The 21,415-nt window shown below is 35.3% G+C and overlaps 1 protein-coding gene across 2 annotated transcripts; it reads right to left on the bottom strand.

The window, feature by feature from the left end:
• Positions 1-7,119: 7,119 nt before the first annotated feature.
• Positions 7,120-21,398, bottom strand: LOC118470922 (coiled-coil domain-containing protein 162-like). 2 transcript variants are annotated; one of them, XM_055006030.1, is made up of 12 exons: positions 21,250-21,398; positions 21,072-21,167; positions 19,755-19,925; positions 19,375-19,589; positions 17,301-17,439; positions 17,103-17,223; positions 16,907-17,016; positions 15,200-15,349; positions 15,008-15,055; positions 13,776-13,934; positions 12,547-12,851; positions 7,120-8,015 (listed from the first exon to the last, which is right to left on the bottom strand). In XM_055006030.1, the coding sequence occupies exons 1-10, from the start codon at positions 21,346-21,348 to the stop codon at positions 13,839-13,841; spliced, it is 1,245 nt and encodes a 414-aa protein (XP_054862005.1). In that variant the 5' UTR covers positions 21,349-21,398; the 3' UTR covers positions 7,120-8,015; positions 12,547-12,851; positions 13,776-13,838. The 2 variants fall into 2 exon arrangements, with proteins under 2 accessions (XP_054862005.1, XP_054862006.1); XM_055006031.1 differs by lacking the exon at positions 12,547-12,851.
• Between the last annotated feature and the right edge of the window lie 17 nt (positions 21,399-21,415).

Raw genomic sequence — 21,415 nt, forward strand, 5'->3', positions numbered from 1 at the left:
CCTCCTTTACATTATTTCATCATATGGCACGTTTTTACAACATGTTTGAAAAATTGCATTTTTTTTCGACATAGTATAGTAAGGCGTTTTTTTTGCGCCAAAATTCATGATGATTTTTTTTTCAAAGAAAACCTTTCTGGAGTGTTTTTCACGCCCTCCTTTACATTATTTCATCATATGGCACGTTTTTACAACATGTTCGAAAAGTTGCATTTTTTTTCGACATAGTATAGTAAGGCGTTTTTTTTGCGCCAAAATTCATGATGATTTTTTTTTCAAAGAAAACCTTTCTGGAGTGTTTTTCACGCCCTCCTTTACATTATTTCATCATATGGCACATTTTTACAACATGTTTGAAAAGTTGCATTTTTTTTCGACATAGTATAGTAAGGCGTTTTTTTTGCGCCAAAATTCATGATGATTTTTTTTTCAAAGAAAACCTTTCTGGAGTGTTTTTCACGCCCTCCTTTACATTATTTCATCATATGGCACATTTTTACAACATGTTTGAAAAATTGCATTTTTTTTCGACATAGTATAGTAAGGCGTTTTTTTTGCGCCAAAATTCATGATGATTTTTTTTTCAAAGAAAACCTTTCTGGAGTGTTTTTCACGCCCTCCTTTACATTATTTCATCATATGGCACATTTTTACAACATGTTTGAAAAATTGCATTTTTTTTCGACATAGTATAGTAAGGCGTTTTTTTTGCGCCAAAATTCATGATGATTTTTTTTTCAAAGAAAACCTTTCTGGAGTGTTTTTCACGCCCTCCTTTACATTATTTCATCATATGGCACATTTTTACAACATGTTTGAAAAATTGCATTTTTTTTCGACATAGTATAGTAAGGCGTTTTTTTTGCGCCAAAATTCATGATGATTTTTTTTTCAAAGAAAACCTTTCTGGAGTGTTTTTCACGCCCTCCTTTACATTATTTCATCATATGGCACGTTTTTACAACATGTTTGAAAAGTCGCATTTTTTTTCGACATAGTATAGTAAGGCGTTTTTTTTTGCGCCAAAATTCATGATGATTTTTTTTTCAAAGAAAACCTTTCTGGAGTGTTTTTCACGCCCTCCTTTACATTATTTCATCATATGGCACGTTTTTACAACATGTTTGAAAAGTCGCCTTTTTTTTCGACATAGTATAGTAAGGCGTTTTTTTTTGCGCCAAAATTCATGATGATTTTTTTTTCAAAGAAAACCTTTCTGGAGTGTTTTTCACAGCCTGCTTTACATTATTTCATCACATGACATGTTCAAAAATCACATTTTTTTCAACATAGTATACTATGACGTTTTTGTCACATTTTGAACAACATATTAAACTTTGACGTTCTGTTGATATTCCATACAACATAATAGCATACAACCTTTTTTTCCATATTTTGGACGACATACTATAATAGAAAAGCACTGAGAGAGTGCAGTACTCCGCCAAGACTGCTCAGTCGTATCATTTCTGATGACTGAAATCTTGAAAAATTCGTGGCAGAAACCACGGCACTATAGAATGTGGTCATTTAATACAGATATATTTATATCATGTATCTATAAAATATATTTGTGTACAAGATAAGTGTGGAAACAATAAGTAAATAGTAAAATATCCATAGTATGTAGAACCACCACTTAATTCCATGGCTGGTAACATCTGGGGGCACAACAAATGTTGGACGGGTTTGTGTTTTATCAGTTTCTGTAATAATTTTGTATTAATCAAAGATAATGAAATTCAATTTTTTTTAATTTACATGTTATAACTGTCATACTGAGCAGAACATTTCTGAGTTCTCTCTTCTTCTGGTCATGTTCATGTTGTTTCCATAGAGGTGCAGGATTTCATACTGTAGTGAAAAATGAGCCCGCGGTGAGTAAAAAAAGAGACAAGATTAAAACAAAGCATAACCTGCTACCTTTTGAGTTTGAAGCAGCTGTCGGTGAAGTTTCTCCTGATCAACCGTCTGCCTCCAGCAGCTCAGAGCTTTTAGTTTACAGATCAGAGACTCCAGCCGGCTGTTCTCCAGCTTCAACTTGTGGACTTCCTCCTTCTAACAAACAGATATGAAAGAGGTACATTGTGTCATGTATATTTACTCTACAGTCCTTTTTAAAAATTACTGTACCTTCAACTGTGTGAGCCTGAGTTCTTCATTGTTTTTGGCGCAGCGGTAGTTCTTCTTGACCTTGATGAGTCTGTCCACTCCTTCGGCTCTTATTTTGTTAACCATGACACTCACTTCCTGCTCCATCTGCTGGTGATACTCGTTGAGTCTGGCCTGAGAAACAAACAGGAGGTAAGGACAAATTAAAGTCTCTAATAACTCAAAAACTAAACAAAACACCAAATAATATCAGGCGCAAACAGCAAAAAAACCCCAAAACTAATTAATAAGAGGACAGTGAATTAACATTTTGTCACAGTTTGAATGCAAGATGAAGAAGTATTTTTAAAAATGTACACAATAAAATTAGAAAAGTTACAGAGCAAATATCTCTGTTAAGGCTGAAGATGTAATTAATAGACTGGTAGAAATAATAATCAGTCAAAAAGAAGTGCTCTTTTTAGTAATACACCTATAGTAATTATTTAAAGTCTCGCCTTCAGCTGGATGCAGGTGGAGTAAAGATGTCGGACCAGAGTGTCGTATTTTTCTCTGAATCTGAGGTTGAATTGTTCCTCTAAAGTTTTCTTCTCTTCTTCCAGCTGAGTGACTCGAGCCTGCAGAGCTGAAACCTCCAACATCATCCCACGACAGAAATCTGACATCTACAGAATAATAACAGCACAAAAAACGCTGTTTACTCTTCAGGACGACACTGGTTTGATTTCATCTAAACGTATCTCAAACGTGAAACAAAGAAGAAGAAGCAAAAACAGCCAATAAAATGAAAACTAATCAGAAAATTCTTAATAATATCCATAAATATTACATGTCTAAAAGGAGCAGGAAATTATACACTTACACAGAATCACCTTTTTCTGTAAATCTATAGCTCAGATAGTTACCTTAATGTATATCCTGTTTATACATATATTGTTAACATGCAGGATTATCTTTATAAACTGATTAATGTTGAAGCCATTCCACAAATTCACCCTACATATCGACACATTCTTTAAAATGGTACAAACAATGTTTTTTTTTTACCCTCTGAACCTCATCGGCAGGTTTAAGAGACATTTTTTCTTTAAAAAGTTACCAAAGTGACACAATTCATTCAGTCAAAAACTGTAAAAACAGAAAAAACACATTAGATTTCCAACTTTCAGAAAGTCCTTGACTAATCATGTGTGACATAGTTTTGTTGAGAAAATTAACAATATTTAAGCTGTAAATTGTGATATTTGACGAAATTTACTTTATTCTACATGTCCACTTGAAAAAATGTCAACAATAAAGCATTTGTAGTAACTAGATTCTGCTAAATTAAATTTACAACTCACCTCTACGTCTGAACCCTATTTTGTATTTTGCAAGGAAGTTAAGTATTTCTTGCTTTGCTCATTAGTTGTGTTGTTATAAATTCTGCCAAGTTTTAAAGTCTTTAAAAACAAAATGTTGGTTTGTTCTCAAAATACGACTTGTCAAAGTTATCTGAATTCACCCTCTGGGGACCCTGAATATTTAACTTTCATGGTAATTTATCCAAAATTTGACAAAATATAGGACCTTAATGTTTGTTTTCACTGTGTTTGTCAGCATTTGTTGTTTTTTTTGTAGTCACCAATCAAGACCAATAACAACCTATATCTAATGAGTTATTGATGCTCGAAGTCCGAATCTGTGAATATCTTTCCAACTTTACTGAACTTGGGGCCACTACCACCTAAGGAGTGATATATTTCATTTTGAAAAAAGCATTTAGCCATACTTAAAGCTTTAAGTGCTTTATTAACACGAAACGAAGAATTTTGTATTGTTTTGTGATCACAGGTTCTGTCTGAAAAGAGGTGGCATCATTTTAAAGAGTGAAATCAAACTAATAAAATGTAATGACCAACAATACTGCAATACTGGATTCTGCAAAAACATAAACAACTTTTTTTTAAATCTAAATCTTATCTTAATTGAGTTAATGTATTAACTTATTTTTGTGTGTATGCATATATTTAACTATGTCGAAAAAAAATGCGATTTTTCAACATGTTGTAAAACCGTGCCATATGATGAAATAATGTAAAGGAGGCCGTGAAAAACACTCCAGAAAGGTTTTCTTTGAAAAAAAGATCATGAATTTTGGCGCAAAAAAACGCCATAGTATTCTATGTCAAAAAATGTCATTTTTCAACATGTTGTGAAAACATGCCATATGATGAAATAATGAAAAGAAGGCCGTGAAAAACACTATGGTAAAGTTCTCTTTGAAAAAAAAATCATCATGAATTTTGGCGCAAAAAAAAATGATACAGTATTTTATTGATTTATTTAGTACTGTTAACAAATCAGAGTTCTGAGTGAATTTTTCTTAAGATAGGCAAAGGCCATTTATTGATTACATATAGGCTCTTAAATGTTTATTAAAAACTGAAAAGCATTTAAAAAAAAAAACAACTTAGGCATTTATTGAGTCACTAAAATACTGTAGAGTACAGACCACATCAGCATGATTATAAGCATCCTCTGGTAAATTAACAACCAGATACTGATGTCTCTCACCATATGGACTTCAGGAGATGACTGGGGGATGATAAACTGTGACCTACTGGTTGGGTTCTCTCTGTTCTCATGTTTCTTACATGTTTGTCCCCTGACAGCTGGGTCCTAATGTTTTTTGAGCAACACACCATACTATGACGTTTTTACAATGATAGTTCTACTATGGAACCAGTTTGACATGTTCAGGTGTTCTTTGTATGAAAACTCAGAGATTTCAGGTATCAGAAGGTGGTTTTCAACTTTCTTTGTTAACCTTCTGCTTCAACTTTAAATTAAACTTCCTTCACTAACCCAGCCCTCTGGACTTCCAGTAAGCTGTGTTCCTATTGGCTGTCCAGGTGGCTGCTTGGTGTTATCAGGAACACCTGAGCAGCTGGTGTTATCAGGAACACCTGAGCAGCTCAGTGTCTTCCTGCTTTATCTGGGTACAGTCAAACATTTCCTCTGCTCTTCACCACTGAACCGGGTTTGGCTCCGTTGCTTCAGTTTGTTCTTTAGGCATTGGCTTGCAGCTTCCAGCAGTAAAATTGTCTTTAATGTGTTTCTTGGTGTGTTTTAGGGTTTTGTACTGGATAGTTGTCTTGGTAAATGTGGTTCTTTAGCCACAGTTAGCACATGGTGCTGATGTGTGCAGTGATTAGTGGATTTGCTCCAGCTGAGTTGTGTCTTTATCTTGGCTATAGTGAGTCTTTAGAGGTTTTTGGTCAGACAGATTCTGTATTCTTGTTTGAGAACCAACGTTGGTTGTCCAGAAGGTAAGAGTTCCTGTCCTGATTCTCTGTTCTCAGAGGTTCTCTGGTAGGCTGCAGGAGACTTTAGCGTTTGGGTTGTGCTAGTTTGGTTTTTGTATAGTTTCATTTGGACGACTATCTTGAGGCCCCTCCATGTGGTTTAGTGAGGTTTTCTGGAACAGTTCTACAAAGCAACCTGCAGCAGAAGACACTTTTAGAGTTTTTAGGAAGTTCTAGAGACCAGACTTTATGTTTTGACAACCTATATCTAATTAGTTATTGATGGTGGAAGTCCGAATCTGTGAATATCTTTCCAACTTTACTGAACCTGGGGCCACTACCACCTAAGGAGTGATATATTTAATTTTGAAAAAAGCATTTAGCCATACTTAAAGCTTTAAGTGCTTTATTAACACGAAACGAAGAATTTTGTATTGTTTTGTGATCACAGGTTCTGTCTGAAAAGAGGTGGCATCATTTTAAAGAGTGAAATCAAACCAATAAAATGTAATGACCAACAATACTGCAATACTGGATTCTGCAAAAACATAAACAACTTTTTTTAAATCTAAATCTTATCTTAACACAGTTAATGTATTAACTTATTTTTGTGTGTATGCATGTATTTAACTGTCGAAAAAAAAATCCAACTTTTCAAACATGTTGTAAAAACGTGCCATATGATGAAATAATGTAAAGGAGGCCGTGAAAAACACTCCAGAAAGGTTTTCTTTGAAAACAAAATCATCATGAATTTTGGCCCAAAAAAAACGCCTTACTATACTATGTCGAAAAAAAAGGCGACTTTTCAAACATGTTGTAAAAACGTGCCATATGATGAAATAATGTAAAGGAGGCCGTGAAAAACACTCCAGAAAGGTTTTCTTTGGAAAAAAAAAATCATCATGAATTTTGGCACAAAAAAACGCCTTACTATACTATGTTGAAAAAAAATGCAATTTTTCAAACATGTTGTAAAAACGTGCCATATGATGAAATAATGTAAAGGCGGCCGTGAAAAACACTCCAGAAAGGTTTTCTTTGAAAAAAAAATCATCATGAATTTTGGAGCAAAAAAAACGCCTTACTATACTATGTCGGAAAAAAAATGTGATTTTTCAACATGTTGTAAAAACGTGCCATATGATGAAATAATGTAAAGGAGGCCGTGAAAAACACTCCAGAAAGGTTTTCTTTGAAAAAAAAAAATCATCATGAATTTTGGCGCAAAAAAAAATGATGCAGTATTTTATTGATTTATTTAGTACTGTTAACAAATCAGAGTTCTGAGTGAATTTTTCTTAAGATAGGCAAAGGCCATTTATTGATTACATATAGGCTATTAAATGTTTATTAAAAACTAAAAAGCATTTTTAAAAAAAAAACAACTTGGGCATTTATTGAGTCACTAAAATACTGTAGAGTACAGACCACATCAGCATGATTATAAGCATCCTCTGGTAAATTAACAACCAGATACTGATGTCTCTCACCATATGGACTTCAGGAGATGACTGGGGGATGATAAACTGTGACCTACTGGTTGGGTTCTCTCTGTTCTCATGTTTCTTACATGTTTGTCCCCTGACAGCTGGGTCCTAATGTTTTTTGAGCAACACACCATACTATGACGTTTTTACAATGATGGTTCTACTATGGAACCAGTTTGACATGTTCAGGTGTTCTTTGTGTGAAAACTCAGAGATTTCAGGTATCAGAAGGTGGTTTTCAACTTTCTTTGTTAACTTTCTGCTTCAACTTTAAATTAAATTTCCTTCACTAACCCAGCCCTCTGGACTTCCAGTAAGCTGTGTTCCTATTGGCTGTCCAGGTGGCTGCTTGGTGTTATCAGGAACACCTGAGCAGCTTGGTGTTATCAGGAACACCTGAGCAGCTCAGTGTCTTCCTGCTTTATTTAGCTGCAGACAAACATTTCCTCTGCTTCTCACCACTGAACCGGGTTTGGCTCCATTGCTTTAGTTTGTTCTTTAGGCGTTGGCTTGCAGCTTCCAGCAGTAAAATCGTCTTTAATGTGTTTCTTGGTGTGTTTTAGGGCTTTGTACTGGATAGTTGTCTTGGTAAATGTGGTTCTTTAGCCACAGTTAGCACATGGTGCTAATGTGTGCAGTGATTAGTGGATTTGGTGCAGCTGAGTTGTGTCTTTATCTTGGCTGTAGTGAGTCTTTAGAGGTTTTTGGTCAGACACATTCTGTATTCTTGTTTGAGAACCAACGTTGGTTGTCCAGAAGGTAAGAGTTCCTGTCCTGATTCTCTGTTCTCAGAGGTTCTCTGGTAGGCTGCAGGAGACTTTAGCGTTTGGGTTGTGCTAGTTTGGTTTTTGTATTTTCATTTGGACGACTATCTTGAGGCCCCTCCATGTGGTTTAGTGAGGTTTTCTGGAACAGTTCTACAAAGCAACCTGCAGCAGAAGAGACTTTGAGAGTTTTTAGGAAGTTCTGGAGACCAGACTTTAGAGCAGCAGAAACATTTGTCAGCAGTTTGAGCAGGAGAAGGTGAGCTTCAGAGTAGAAATGAGACGGAAACCTTCTTGACCCGTGTGGTGAGGTCCTGTACCAAGAGTTTGAGCAGGTTGTGAAGAGTCTGTAGTTCTTTGGTCTGAAAGCACAAGAAGAGTCGACTCATTAAAGGAGAAAACAGGAGATATTGTTGGTTCTTCTGTCATCTGCAGTTTCCTTAGACTGAATATCAAGTTTATATTTTAAATGATTTCCCATGTGAGCCCAAGAAGACTTCAATAAACTCCCTCCATCCCCTGGACACAACATATTTTATTACCATGTTAAATCTTTTTTTTTGTTTTTGAGTTTTAATCATAGTTTTAGCATAGTTTTTTCTCTTTGCTTGTTTAGTTTTGTCATCTGTGTGAAAGGTGCTAAACAAATAAAGTTGAATTGATAAACTGAATAATTGACTAACTCATGATTGTGACAACAGAAGTATTTTCATTGTGATTTAAGGGTTTGTTTCATTTTTAAGGTTGGGGTTAAAATCTTGACAGAAAAAAAGATTAAAGAAATAAACTACAGTAAAAAAGCAATTAAATCAAAGGAAAAACATTTAATATAATAAAACTTTTAAAAAGAAAATTAAACATTAAATACAATTAAATTATATTAAAGACAAAATATTTAATTAGATAATTAAACAAGATACAAAACATGTAATTATGAAATTAAAACAAAAATTTTTAAACAAAAATATTAAACATTAAAGATGAAATATTTTAGATAATTAAACATTTAAAAAATACAATTAAAAAAGAAGAATATTAAACATTAAAAAATATAAAACAATTGGATTGTTAAATCTTTAAAAAGACAAAGCATTTAATTAAAAAAATAAATGTTTAATTACAAAATTAAATCTTAATGACAATAAAACTTTAAATGGGAATTAAACAGAAAATACAATGAAGCACTTAAAAAGAAAATTCAACATTAAAAGGTGGTAAAACATTTAAAAAGAAAAACCTTAAAGATTTAATCAAAAAATTAAACGCTGGGAATGAAAAGGAAATTTTTCAAACAAGCTCATAAAACATTTGAAAAAGCAACAATTAAACATTAAAAAGACAAAACATTTCTAAATCAAATCAGACATTAGAAAAGAATAAAAGGTGAGAAAAGAGCAAAACTAAACATTTAAGAAGAATCAAACTAAAGACAAAACATTTGAAAAGACACCAGTTAAACTTTAGAAGATCAAATTAAACAGAAGAGACAATAAAAGGATCAAAAAGAGAAAAAACAGATAAAGTTCTTAAAGCGTTTTCTTGTCTGAAATGAAAACATCAAGTTGTTTCTTCAAACATTTCCTCTTTCTATGTTCTTGGTTTGATTGTGGACAGATTTACTAAGTGCTCATTTCAGAAAACTGCTTTCCGGATAAAGTCTACTAGTAGTTGGAGGCATCGATCAAACTAATGTTACCTTCTGATCTCCACAAACTTTACTGTTCAGTGAAGAGAATCAAAGTTTGTTGAGGATTTCTAAAAACCCACAGGTGAAGGTCTGAAAAGAACTCAGATTGATGGTCTAAATGTGAAATCAAGACTCATGGTCACAAGTTTTAAGGCTTCTGTTAACCAGAAAGTTCAAACTAACAGAGAAGTACTGAGAAACTTTTAAAATTTCAGTCCTCAGACTGTCTAAAGGTTCAAACTAACAGAGAACTGCTCAAGAACTTTGAGATTTCAGTCCTCAGACTGTCTGAAGGTTCAAACTAACAGAGAACTACTCAGGAACTTAGAGGATATCAGTCCTTGGACTGTCTGAAAGTTAAATCTAACAGAGAACTACTGTGGGACTTAGAAAATTTAAGCCCTCAGACTGTCTGAAGGTTCAAACTAACAGAGAACTACTCAGGAACTTAGAGGATATCAGTCCTTGGACTGTCTGAAAGTTCAATCTAACAGAGAACTACTGTGGGACTTAGAAAATTTCAGCCCTCAGACTGTGTGAAAGCTCAGGTCCTGAGGACTCGGGAGGTCTGGAGGCTTGGAAAGTCTTGGAACTGAGAGTTCCACCCTCCAGCACAAAGGCTGAAGCCCAACCTCCTGAGAAAAACGGTCGAGTCGAGACTCGAGTAAAAAAAAAACTCGAAAACGACAAAAAATAGATGATAAATGCGCAAAAAAAAGAAGAATTTGTATCTGAGCGAGTAGCTCAGGATGATAAGAAGAGGACTACCAAGCGGAAGGTCGCAGGTTCAAGACCCGCCACCGGCCTTTTTCTTTGTTCGTCTTTGTCAGGATTTTGATAAAACTTAAGAAGGGTCTGGTCTTGAACCGGCGACCTGCAGCTCCATAGGCAAATCCTTAACTCACTGAGCTACAGATCAGATAAAAAGAAATAATTTCGTCCGCCCTTTGGCATCGTAGTTTCTGAAGTCACCACATGGGCAGAGCCAAGGCGGAGTCTGGGTGGAGTCAGGGCGGAGAGTAGGCGGGGAGGTGGGTGGCGGCCTCCCCCCTCTATTCCCCCACCTCCCCCCACCACCCACCACACCTTCCCCGCCCGACAAGTTCTTCGAGTCTCGACAGGTTTTCCCGAGTTTCTTGAGTTTCCACGAGGTCGGAGGCAGAACAAGTTGTCATGAACAGGTGTTGAAGTCGGCCAGGATGGACTGACTTTTTACAGCGACTAGAAGGAAGACCACTAGAAGAGCAGGTCTTTAACCACCATCCATAAAATCCATGGAGTCGACTCCAGAGAAATGAAGGGAGGTCAACTTTTATCAACCTCCATCCACATGTTCAACTTGATATCTTTACTTTGACATTTTTAGCACCAAAAACCTTTAGCATCATATTTTATTATCATTTCTTAGGACATTAATGGAATCCACCGGCAGATTTAGTTTTTGTTGACAAACTTTATTCTTGTCGTCGTGGGACTGCAGTATTTAAAACTGTTCCTTCTATTTGACCTCATGTTTATTAGTTTTAGTAGAGAAAGTTATTTTAGTTGTCAGTTAGTCTCTTAAAAAACAAAAAATAAATTGGATTAATCAAGAGGTTTAAATTTCTTACTTTGTCATATTTTAAATATGACAAAAAAATATAAAAATAAAGCATCTTGAGACAATTTGACCTGTAATTGGCATTATATAAATAAAATTGAAATAAAGTTGTATGTATCTTGAAATGTTGGAGTAATTTAGCCATATATGTTAGAAAACACATTTTCTTTGTCCATTAATCTGTCATTTTCTCCAGTAATTCATTTCTTGTTTTGGTTTATAGAATGTCAAGCCCAAATATATTCAGTTTACTGTCATAAAAACCAAAAAGATTTACATTCATGATGCAGGAATTAGGCAGTTTTTCACTTTCTATCTTAGTTTAGTCAGAAAGATAGTTGATAATGTGTGAATTGTTGCAGCTTGTGAGCCGTAGAAGGTTTTAATCTTTGGGGCCGAGTGTCAAAAAACATTTAGAAAACATCAACAAAACACTCAACAAAGGGAAATCCAACTTTTGCATGACAATGTCAAATTAAAGGATATTAATTTCCAGTGTAAATGTGTGATATTCATCCTCTGGAGCTTTCTCTTCGCATCGTCTTCCACTTGGACTGGTTTGGTCAGGAGCATGTGCAACAAACATTTGAAAAACTGCACTTTAACATCAATGAATGGCACTGAAGTTTAATCTCTACATAAATGAGACTGAGTCTGGATGTGCTGCTCTGTCATTAACTCCTAAGTTTAGGGAAAGTTCAAACAAAAGTGGACAGTTCAGATAAGACTTGAGAATGAGCTTATTTTGAACAAACATCTCAGACTTTCTGAGCTTCAGCACCTATAGCAAGATATTTTAACAAGCAACTCAAGAGATCCAGAAGTTGGAGAGAGTTAGCTTTAGCTGAGCCAAAGAACATGTGGGATGCTAACCTAGCAAACATTTCAGACTTTTCTCTGTGAATTCTGAGAAATAATTTCCTATTTAATGACAGAGCTACACATCTTAACTCAGTCTCATTAAAACAGACTCTAATTCAGTGTCATCCATCCATATTAAAGTGCAGTTACCCAAAATGTTTGTTGCATGAGCTCCAACAAAACCTGTCCAGGTAGAAGGCCACTTTGACAAACAGGAAGTGGAAGATTCCAAGCAGATTTATAGAAGGGGGAAACAGACTGTACTAAGTGTGGTCGAGTATAGAGGGGTGTTTTGTGGGTTTTTAAGGCTGATAATGATTATTAGTGAGACATTTGGAGTATATTGATTTGGATATTCATTTGCAGTAAATGAAAGTATTTAAAATCTTGGAGTTAAACTTAGAAGAACACAAACTAACAGAAAACTTTGTTGATACGTTTTTGTTTTGTTTACAGATGTTAAAGGAGTTTTATTCGTGATGTATAACCAATCAAATCACTCCAGAAGACAGAGTGACCACAGGTAGATAAAGGTTCAGAGCCAAAGTAGCACCATTTTTAAATGTATTTATTACCGTAAATCAGTAAAAAATACTGATCATCAGTAAATCAGTCAGCCCACAATTACTACAATTCTACAATGTATGTCTCTTTCCTTTGACTTGTTATTTGTACAATATACGATGTATATGATGGTGTTTTTTCATCCCAAAGGCTATACTATGATGTTTTCTAAGAGACATACGATGCTACTCTGGTTGTTCTGGCCCTGGGCTGCTGCACTCCTCCTCTGTTGTTTTCTGGATTGTACTCAGCTGCATGCCTTCGTCCACCCGGCCTCCGTTGACTCGTCCCGCCTGCCGTCTCTGGAGCTGAAGCTGGATTGAAACAGACCAAAGTACAGTCCAATCACGATGCCAGCTGCCTCTCAAAAGGCTCCTTCATCTGGCAGGTGGCGGAACTTCTTCTGAGGGGAAGCTGAGCTGGCCCGGCAGAACTTTGGAGATGTGTTCCAGTGGTTGGTAGATGTGTAGGGAGATAGAGAGGGACCTTTGAATTGTTCACAAAGGAAAACAGGGAACCCATTGGTAGTTTTAGTTTAGGGTGCTACTGCGGTGTGTTTTGGGGTTTTAAGAGGTGAACAGGAAGAGTTTCTTTTCGTATTGATTATCTTTTACTTTGTTCCTGGTTGGAATGCCCATCAATGTCAACGTGAAGTTCACTTTTAGTTCTGTTGATTTTTTTTTTATTTTACTAACACCCATTTGTTTTTAACCCCCTCACATGTTGTGTTGTTGTAAACTTACTCTTTCAAATAAATACTCATCTAACCCCCTGGAAACCAGCGTTTGGACTGTTTTTGTGTTGCTCCTCACCTACTGACAGCTGTGGACTAAAGGCTATACTGTGACGTTTTTAGAGCGACATGCTATACTGTGATGTTTGTTGGGCGACACGCTATACTATAGGCTTTTTTAATTGACATATTACTGACCTTTTTTTGTTTTAGTTTTTTTGTTGTTTTTTAGCAACATATAAGAATTTGAAGAGTTTTAAAATTTACTATACTTTTACTTGTGCAATGAAATATTATTCTAGGGCATTTTTTAGACGACATATTATACTCTGATGTTTTCTTGAATAACATACTATTTTGACATTATATTGCACATTTTTTGAACCACATATCATACATGACAATTTTAGGCAACATCCTATCATTTTGCCCTTTTTGAACCACATAATAATCTATGGGTTTTTTTGCCAACATGCTATACTATGAACTACAGGCCATACTGTGTTATTCTTGAGTAAAGCATACTATACTTTGACATTTTCTGAACTACATCCTATACTATGGCGTTATACACAGAGTGCTTTGGTTACATGTTGATTTATAATCTAGATTTTTTTTCTGTTTTGTTTTTTGACGGGATTACCACAAACCTGACCGTGAACACCATTGACACCCACCTCAGGGAGACGCTGCCTATGATCTCAAGGCTGCTTGGTCGTGGTCTTTCTGGCACGTACTCTTCAAAGATGAGCCGGGAAGTTAAACACTGATGGAATGACACCAGGTCTAAGCCGACAAACTTCCACTTCCTCCTCAACCCATAGTCTCTGGGAAACCTACATGGAGTAAGAAAAGTAGACAGAGAAGTAAGTAAGTCTGTACACAACATATTAAAAAAGAAATCATGCTAATAAATTAAGTACAAATAACCGAATTCGCCAATATACTGGAGACCAGAGCTATTTAATTTGATAAGTATAACCTTGTTTAGTAACATTTCAATTATTTGAGAGCAGTCCTAAAGAATTGCCTGTAATCCCAATCATAAAATGGGTTTGGAGGAAGAACATAAATGGTAATCTGGATATACATGAGTTAGGCTTTATAACTACTATTGGTAGTATTGGTGGTAGTAATAGCAATGTGACTACTACTAGTAGTAGTGCTGGTACACTAACTACTGCTGCTGATACTGGCACTGCTACTACAAATTGTAATACTATTACAAATGCTGATACTACTTCTACGACTCTAACAGCTGTTTATACTACTGTTGTTTGTACTTTTAATATTACTACTACTGCTTGTACAACTATACTACAGCTACCATTAATCGTCTGGTATTTGGTTGTCAAGCTGCTGAAACTTTACCCCCACTAGCTTAGCCTCATCGTAGCACGCAGCTAAAAGGGGCGTGTCCTATCTACTCATTCATATCTATGACAACAACGATGGCTGCACATAAGGACGCCTGACGTTGATTAGCTGCGTAAATACCATTATATTACAGTCTATGGTAAATACGTATGTGAATCGCATCATTGGCTGCAGCAGCCAGTCACCGGTCACTCACTGACTCACACTGAAAAATAGCACAGAATGAATTTTTACATGCTTATTTTATTTACAATTTAGGTTGGATTTTTTTTGTGTGTGTGCAGCACAGATTTTCTGTGCGGAGACCGTGTCAGCAGTGCGCAATTGCGCAGCTTAGAGGGAACAGTGGTCAAGACGGATGTTACTAAAAAACTATGAGTTCCTTTGAGTAAAATCCTTCAACTCACAGCTGTCTCAGCAACGGAGGGACAGAAACTCAGCAGAAATCCCTTGAAGGAGCAAAAACCGGAGGATTTTTATGTTGATAAGCTGCAAAGTCATAAAAGTTACATGCAGGAGTCACTGGACCAACCTGTTGGTGAGAATCCCTTGTCTGAGTGGCTTTAAAACTCTTCAAATCCTGCAAAAGAACAAGGAAAAGAAGACTGAAATCATCACACACTACAGATTCACCTGCAAAATATGAAGTACATGTTTATACTAGATGTATGACGGCATTAATTTAACGTTATATTTATAAAATCTATAGTTTGGTTTCTGGTACCTGCTCTGTGTGGTACAGAAGCTGAGTCTGCTGCTGTAGGATTTGTTCATAAAACTGAGAGTAAAGCAGGAAGCAGCGACGTTCTCGATCCATCACAGAGGAGCTGAGGTGAACCAGACACCGATGAAGATGATCCTCAGAGACCTTTAGCTGAGTGTGAAGTTTAACACAACACAGATAACACTATCCAAGGTTGTTTAAATCAATCTAACTGGACTTTAAGAAAATTCCTTGAAGACGTTTCACCTCTCATCCAAGAGGCTGTTGGATGAGAGGTGAAACGTCTTCAAGGAACTTTCTTAAAGTCCAGTTGGATTGATTTAAACAAACTTGGATAACCATGACCTGGATGAATGAGAAACTACACAGATAACAGTCTTTTCATCCTGGTATCATCGGTGAAAAAGTCATCAGATGTTACTGTATAACCATGATTATAAGACAACAGACAAAAGTTGATGCTGCTTTTACTTCAGCCTTGATTTTCTGTTTCACTTGTCTTATTGTTTCAGGAATTGCAATTATGTGTTTCAATAAACAGGAGAAATATTGTGATGAGTGTTAAATTATCATCAGTTTTTCTCTTCAGTGATTATTTCCAGCATCATACACTACCATTCAAAAGTTTCATGTTTTGCATGAAAACTCACACTTTTATTCATGTGCTGACATAACTGAACAAGGGTTTTCTAATCATCAATTAGCCTTTCAACACCATTAGCTAACACAATGTAGCATTAGAACACAGGAGTGATTGTGGCTGGAAATGTTCCTCTGTACTCCTGTGTAGATATTCCATTAAAAATCAGCCGTTTCCAGCTAGAATAGTCATTTACCACATTGACAATGTCTTGACTGGATTTCTGATTCATTTAATGGCATCTCAGTTGAAAAAAAACAGCTTTTCTTTCAAAAATAAGGACATTTCCAAGTGAACCCAAACTTTTGAACAGTAGTGTATACTGGATGTCAGGAATAGTTATACATAGATTTTCCTAAAAATGTATTTTGTTACAGTTACTATCATCAAAACTGTAATTAAAAGAGGTTATCTGTTATTAGTAATACTTTTTGTATCTGTCTACATTTTTCAAGTATGAAAGTTGGGTGTTGGGTTAGGTTATGTTATATTATTTTTCATTTCTGTTTTAATATGATGGCATATTTGGGCCATTGTAGGTTAAAAAATAAAATTTAAAAAAATATCCAGCTGAGGAAGAGGGTGATTATATGAGAAAAAAAACAACATAAATTTCCAGGAATAAATACATAAATATGTGAGAAAATACTTGGACATTATCTAAGATTAATGTGATCCATTTACGAGAAAAAGTCACAAATTTATAAGAAAAAATGGAATATTCTCTTTGATATCAAGTCATAAAATTTGTAAGAAAAAATTCAGAAATTATCTGAAATTAAAGTTAGGAAAGTGCAAGAAAAAACACTTGGAAAATCTTATTATGGTTTAAAAAAAAGATTAAAAAAAAAAAAAAAAAAAAAAAAAAATATATATATATATATATATATATATATATATATATATATATATATATATATATATATATATATATATATCCTTAGTGGTTCTTATATATATCATACTTTCACTATTTCAGAGCAAATTCTGCAAATTATTAAAATTTTTTACAAATTATTATACATTAATAATTAATAATTAGAGTACGTTAGCAGAAACAGACATACCTCTCCCTCGGTCTGTTCAGCTCCGTCCATCAGCTGCTGGATGAAAGTTTCCACCATCTGTGGTCGTTCAGGAGAAAAACTGTACTTCAGAGGAGTTTTCTTCCACAGATCTGGTGAAAAACAGAATATTTTACTGCAGCTTCACTTCTATAGTTATTGACCAGTGTTTAAAGGTAGATTCTGTGTTTTTTTGCACCTGTAGGAAGTCGAGCATCTTGTCTTGTTTTCTCTGAAAGCACCAGAATCATCTCTCTGCTGATCTTCTTCTGCACGGCTCGGATCATGTCGCACTCTGAGATCTCCATCAGCAGGTGGAGCTGAACAAGGAGGTGCTTTAATAGAATAAAGTCTTGATGTTCAGATATAGTTAGACAGGTTTTATTTGTGTTTTTACCTGCCAGACTTTCACCTGGACTTCCGAGGCTCCAGGAGGGGGCAGGAGAGACCAACAGCCGGAGATCAACACCTCATAGTCGTGTTTTTTACCCACGTGTTGAGCCAAAGATCTCATGCTGGGGTAAAAGATTTCAGCTCTGTGAAAAACATGAATCTATTTAAACATATTTACTTTATCAGCCACCAGATGTTGAAACAGTGTTAAATTAGCGATTGAAAGCTGATCACATAAACACCAGATTAGAAGCAAAATCATCCCACAAGGTCCTTTTAGTTGCTGCTCCACAGCTTTAGCTTTTAGCAGAGTTGAGTTTGTCCAGCTATTATTAAAATAAAATTTATTGATTTTTTTTCAAAGCACATTTAATTTTCCCCTAAATCCTCTTTAAATTACTCTAGATCTGCTACTACATGAATCACTTTTACTGTTAGTTATTTAGGTATCTTGTGTGCCGATTTTGTGTGTTGTCCTGATCAATATTAGTTTCAAAAATAGGCATGATGTATCCTCTGGGGAGCATGACTTGTAATTTATTTCACGGCAAATGTTTAATGCAGGGTTATATTGCATTATTCTGGTTAGATAATGAGGTATCTTGTGTGTAAAGTTTATATTAACACTAGTTTCAAATATTTTAAGGATTCATCATCTGGAGAGCATATGTGTATTTAGTTCAAGGCAATTTTTGTGGTTTATTGCCAGTTTAATGGCAATCCTTGATAACAGCATATCTCGTGTGCCAAGTTTTTGTTCCGTCCTGAGTGACAGTTTTAAAGAATAGAATACATTTATCCACTGAGGAGCACAATTTGTGTATTTATTTCAGGCAATCTGCTCACGTTTAATGGGAATCTTTTTATTCAATAATGGCATATCTTTTTTTTTTTTTTTTTTAAAGTTATTTTTTTGGCCTTTTTTCTGTTTTATTTTTATAGGCGCAGTGAGAGAGAGACAGGAAACGGGGGAGAAGAGTTGGGGGAAAACATGCAGCAAAGCGCCGCGAGCAGGAATCAAACCCGGGCCGCTGCGCCCAATAATGGTATATCTTGTGTGCAAAGATTTCCTGAATGACATTAGTTTAAAACATAGAAATGATTTATCATCTGGAGAGCATGATTTGTGTATTTTTTTTTAAGGCAATTTGGATTTAATGGTGATCTTTCTATTAGATAATGCAGCATTTTTATTGCAAAGATTATGTTTCATCATGAGTGACATTAGCTTAAAAAATAAAAATGACTGATCCTCTGGGGAGTATGATTTGTGTATTTATTTTGGAGCGAATTGTTAAGGTTTAATGGCCATCTGTCTGTTAGATAATGCAGTAGGTTTATTGCAGGTGTCATGGCAACATTTCTGTTAGCTAGTGAAGCATTTCAATGCAAAGCTTTTGTTTCATCCTGAGTTACATTAATTTCAAAATAAGAAATGATTTATCCTCTGGGGAACATAATTTGTGTCTTCATTTTAAGAGACACTGTCCTGATTAAAGCAGATTTAACAGCAATAATTCCAACAGATGATGAGGTATATTAAATGCAAAGTTTATGTTTATTCCTGAGCAACAGTAGTTTCATAAAGAGAGACTGATCCTCTGGGAAGCTGGATTTGTGTATTAATTTCAAGGGAATCTTCCCTGGTTTGATGCCAGATTTTCCTAATAGATAATGAAGTGTCTTGTATGCAAAATTAACGATTCATCCTGAGCAACATTAGTTTCAAAAATAGAAATGATTTATCCTCTGGGGAACATGATATGCGTATTAATTTCAGGGTAATCTTTTCATTAATTAATGAGTTATCTTGTGTGTAAAGTTTACGTTTTGTCCTGAGCAATATTAGTTTCTTGTCTCAATGGTGGTGACATTATTTTTTCAAGTAGAGCTGAAGAATTTTCAGTAACAGTATTTTGAATCTTTGAATTTCACCATTTAATCATAAAAATGGCCAAAAAATCACAGCTTTGCCAAATAAAACAGTAAATAAAATGTTTTTACAGTGAAGCATGTTCCCTGTTTATCACTGACTGTTTGATATCTGTCATTAGTGGCCAAAATCAAACTTCTATCACCTGTAAAGTTTCACAAACTGCCGATAGGCTGCCGGAGTCTTGAACATGTCGGCGCCCAGACGTCTTCTGGCCCAGCTCTCCTTAAAGACCTCCAGCTGCTTCGCCAGCAGCAGGAAACCTTTCAGCACAGACTGGACTCTGATCGGATCCTGAAGAGGAGGAGAGGAATCTGAATTCTTCTCTTCTTCTTCAGCTTCCGTGCAGTTTTGAAGCCTCTGCGGCAAAGACAAAACAAAGTTCACAAAACAACAGATCTGTGATGGATTTAAGCAGTTTATAGATTCTCATAATGAATTATTAACAGCTTCTATTTACAGACAATTCAAGGTGTCTTGTTGAAATGCTTCATCATAAATCGCCATAACAGCTTAAAAACAGACCTTTACTTCTTCAGTTTTCCCATCACGCCAGAGGTCATCTCTGTTGCCATGGAGACGGACAGGCTCGGCCTCTCCTCCACTGTTCAGGACGTCCTCCATGAGCAGCGACTCTCCGGGCATCGCAGCCTTGGCCTGCAGCCGGCTGCCGTCATTTAAACCACTCAGACAGAGCTGCAAACAAGCCACACGCCTCGTTTATATCTGTGGTGTTCAGATTTAAGACATTAAAAGTCACTTCTTGTTTTAAAACCAAAGCTCTACAGTTTAACTTCTGTTTGTCTGCAGCCCTGTGTATTCTGCAACAGCAGATCTGAAGTTTAACTTGAGAAAATTATTTGAGAACAAAAGGAATTTGTTCAAGTAGAGTCCTAAACATAAAAAAAACAAGTGTAAATTTATGTCCAAAAACTGTGGAAGTAATGGCAAATATCTGTTAAATAGGAGTATTTTTAGCTAATTTGGATACATTGTGGTCACACAATGTAAAAGAATAAATGACTTATTTAAGTAAGAAAGTAATTATTCAATAATTACAGACTTTTGATTTAGGCTTTCTATATAGTTTTGGCTTCTTTTTTGTTTTTTACATGTAAATTACTACTTTTTTATTTTAATAGATATTATTCATTTATAATCTAGACATATATTACAATTATTCTTAAATTATTTCTAATAAAATAAAATAACACAACAGTTTAAAACATTATTCACAAATTTTCAGTCTTTAATATACATGATTTTTCTTTTATCTGTAATCTGTAAAGAGTTTTTTTCTGATTTAAGTAGAGTGGAAACTCTTTGTGTCATTTTGTGTAATTAAAATGTTGTAAAAGACTGAATTAATATTTGTAAAAAAAAACAAAACAATTTTGACCTATTTCTAGAGTCACCATGTAAATTAAATTTTTTTTACATTTTTTTTTTTAAATATGAAGATAAAATAACAGTAAATTGTTTAAATGGTGAAAAACTGTTAAAAAAAATGCTTTTTAAAGTGTATGAAAAAATACTGATCTGTTAAATAATGAGGTATCTTGTGGGGAAAGTTTATGTTTCAGTAGTTTCAAAAATAGAAATGATTCATCCTCTGATAATCATGATTTGTGAATTTTCTTCAAGCAAATGTGCAGTTTGATAAGTTCTGCTTTAAAATTTTGTGCTGATGATGGAATCAGCTGATCAGGGAGAGTCAACATTATTAGGGATGATCCTTCTTAGTGAGTTAACCTCAAGTGATATTTTGTTCTGGACTAACGTCCCCAAACAGAACTGCCATAATTAAATAAGACATATTAGATGCTATATTAGATGTTTTACCTGCATGCAGTGTTCAATAGGAGGAACGTCCCAAACATGCAGAGGCAGCCGTCCATGGCAGGCCATGAAACTCCTCCACGGAAACATCCTCTGTGCCTGCAGCAGACAACATTCTAAAAAACAAAACACACTCACTTTTAAAACATATGCTAATCTATTCATGATGGCATGTAACTACCTGGTAGGACTGAGCCTCCAGAGGTTGAGGAACCGGCAGCGTGAAACTGAAAACATCCGTCTGGACGTTGTTGCTCAGCAGAGGAAGAGCCGTCGCCATGTTGTCAGTCACACTGTTGTAAGAAGCAACATCACCAGAGGAGAGCAACGCCTCCCTGAACACACAA

The sequence above is a fragment of the Amphiprion ocellaris genome, chromosome 20 (assembly GCF_022539595.1).
Source record: "Amphiprion ocellaris isolate individual 3 ecotype Okinawa chromosome 20, ASM2253959v1, whole genome shotgun sequence".
NCBI lineage: Eukaryota > Metazoa > Chordata > Actinopteri > Pomacentridae > Amphiprion > Amphiprion ocellaris.

What these genes read in the sequence shown, in the direction of transcription:
- LOC118470922 (XM_055006031.1), bottom strand. Translation starts at nt 21,348, where the DNA reads ATGGCGACGGCTCTTCCTCTGCTGAGCAACAACGTCCAGACGGATGTT. An exon ending in GGAAAACTGAAGAAGTAAAG is followed by an intron (nt 19,590 to 19,754) that starts GTCTGTTTTTAA and finishes TCTTTGCCGCAG; the next exon opens with AGGCTTCAAAACTGCACGGA. An exon ending in CAAGGGATTCTCACCAACAG is followed by an intron (nt 13,935 to 15,007) that starts GTTGGTCCAGTG and finishes TACTCCATGTAG; the next exon opens with GTTTCCCAGAGACTATGGGT.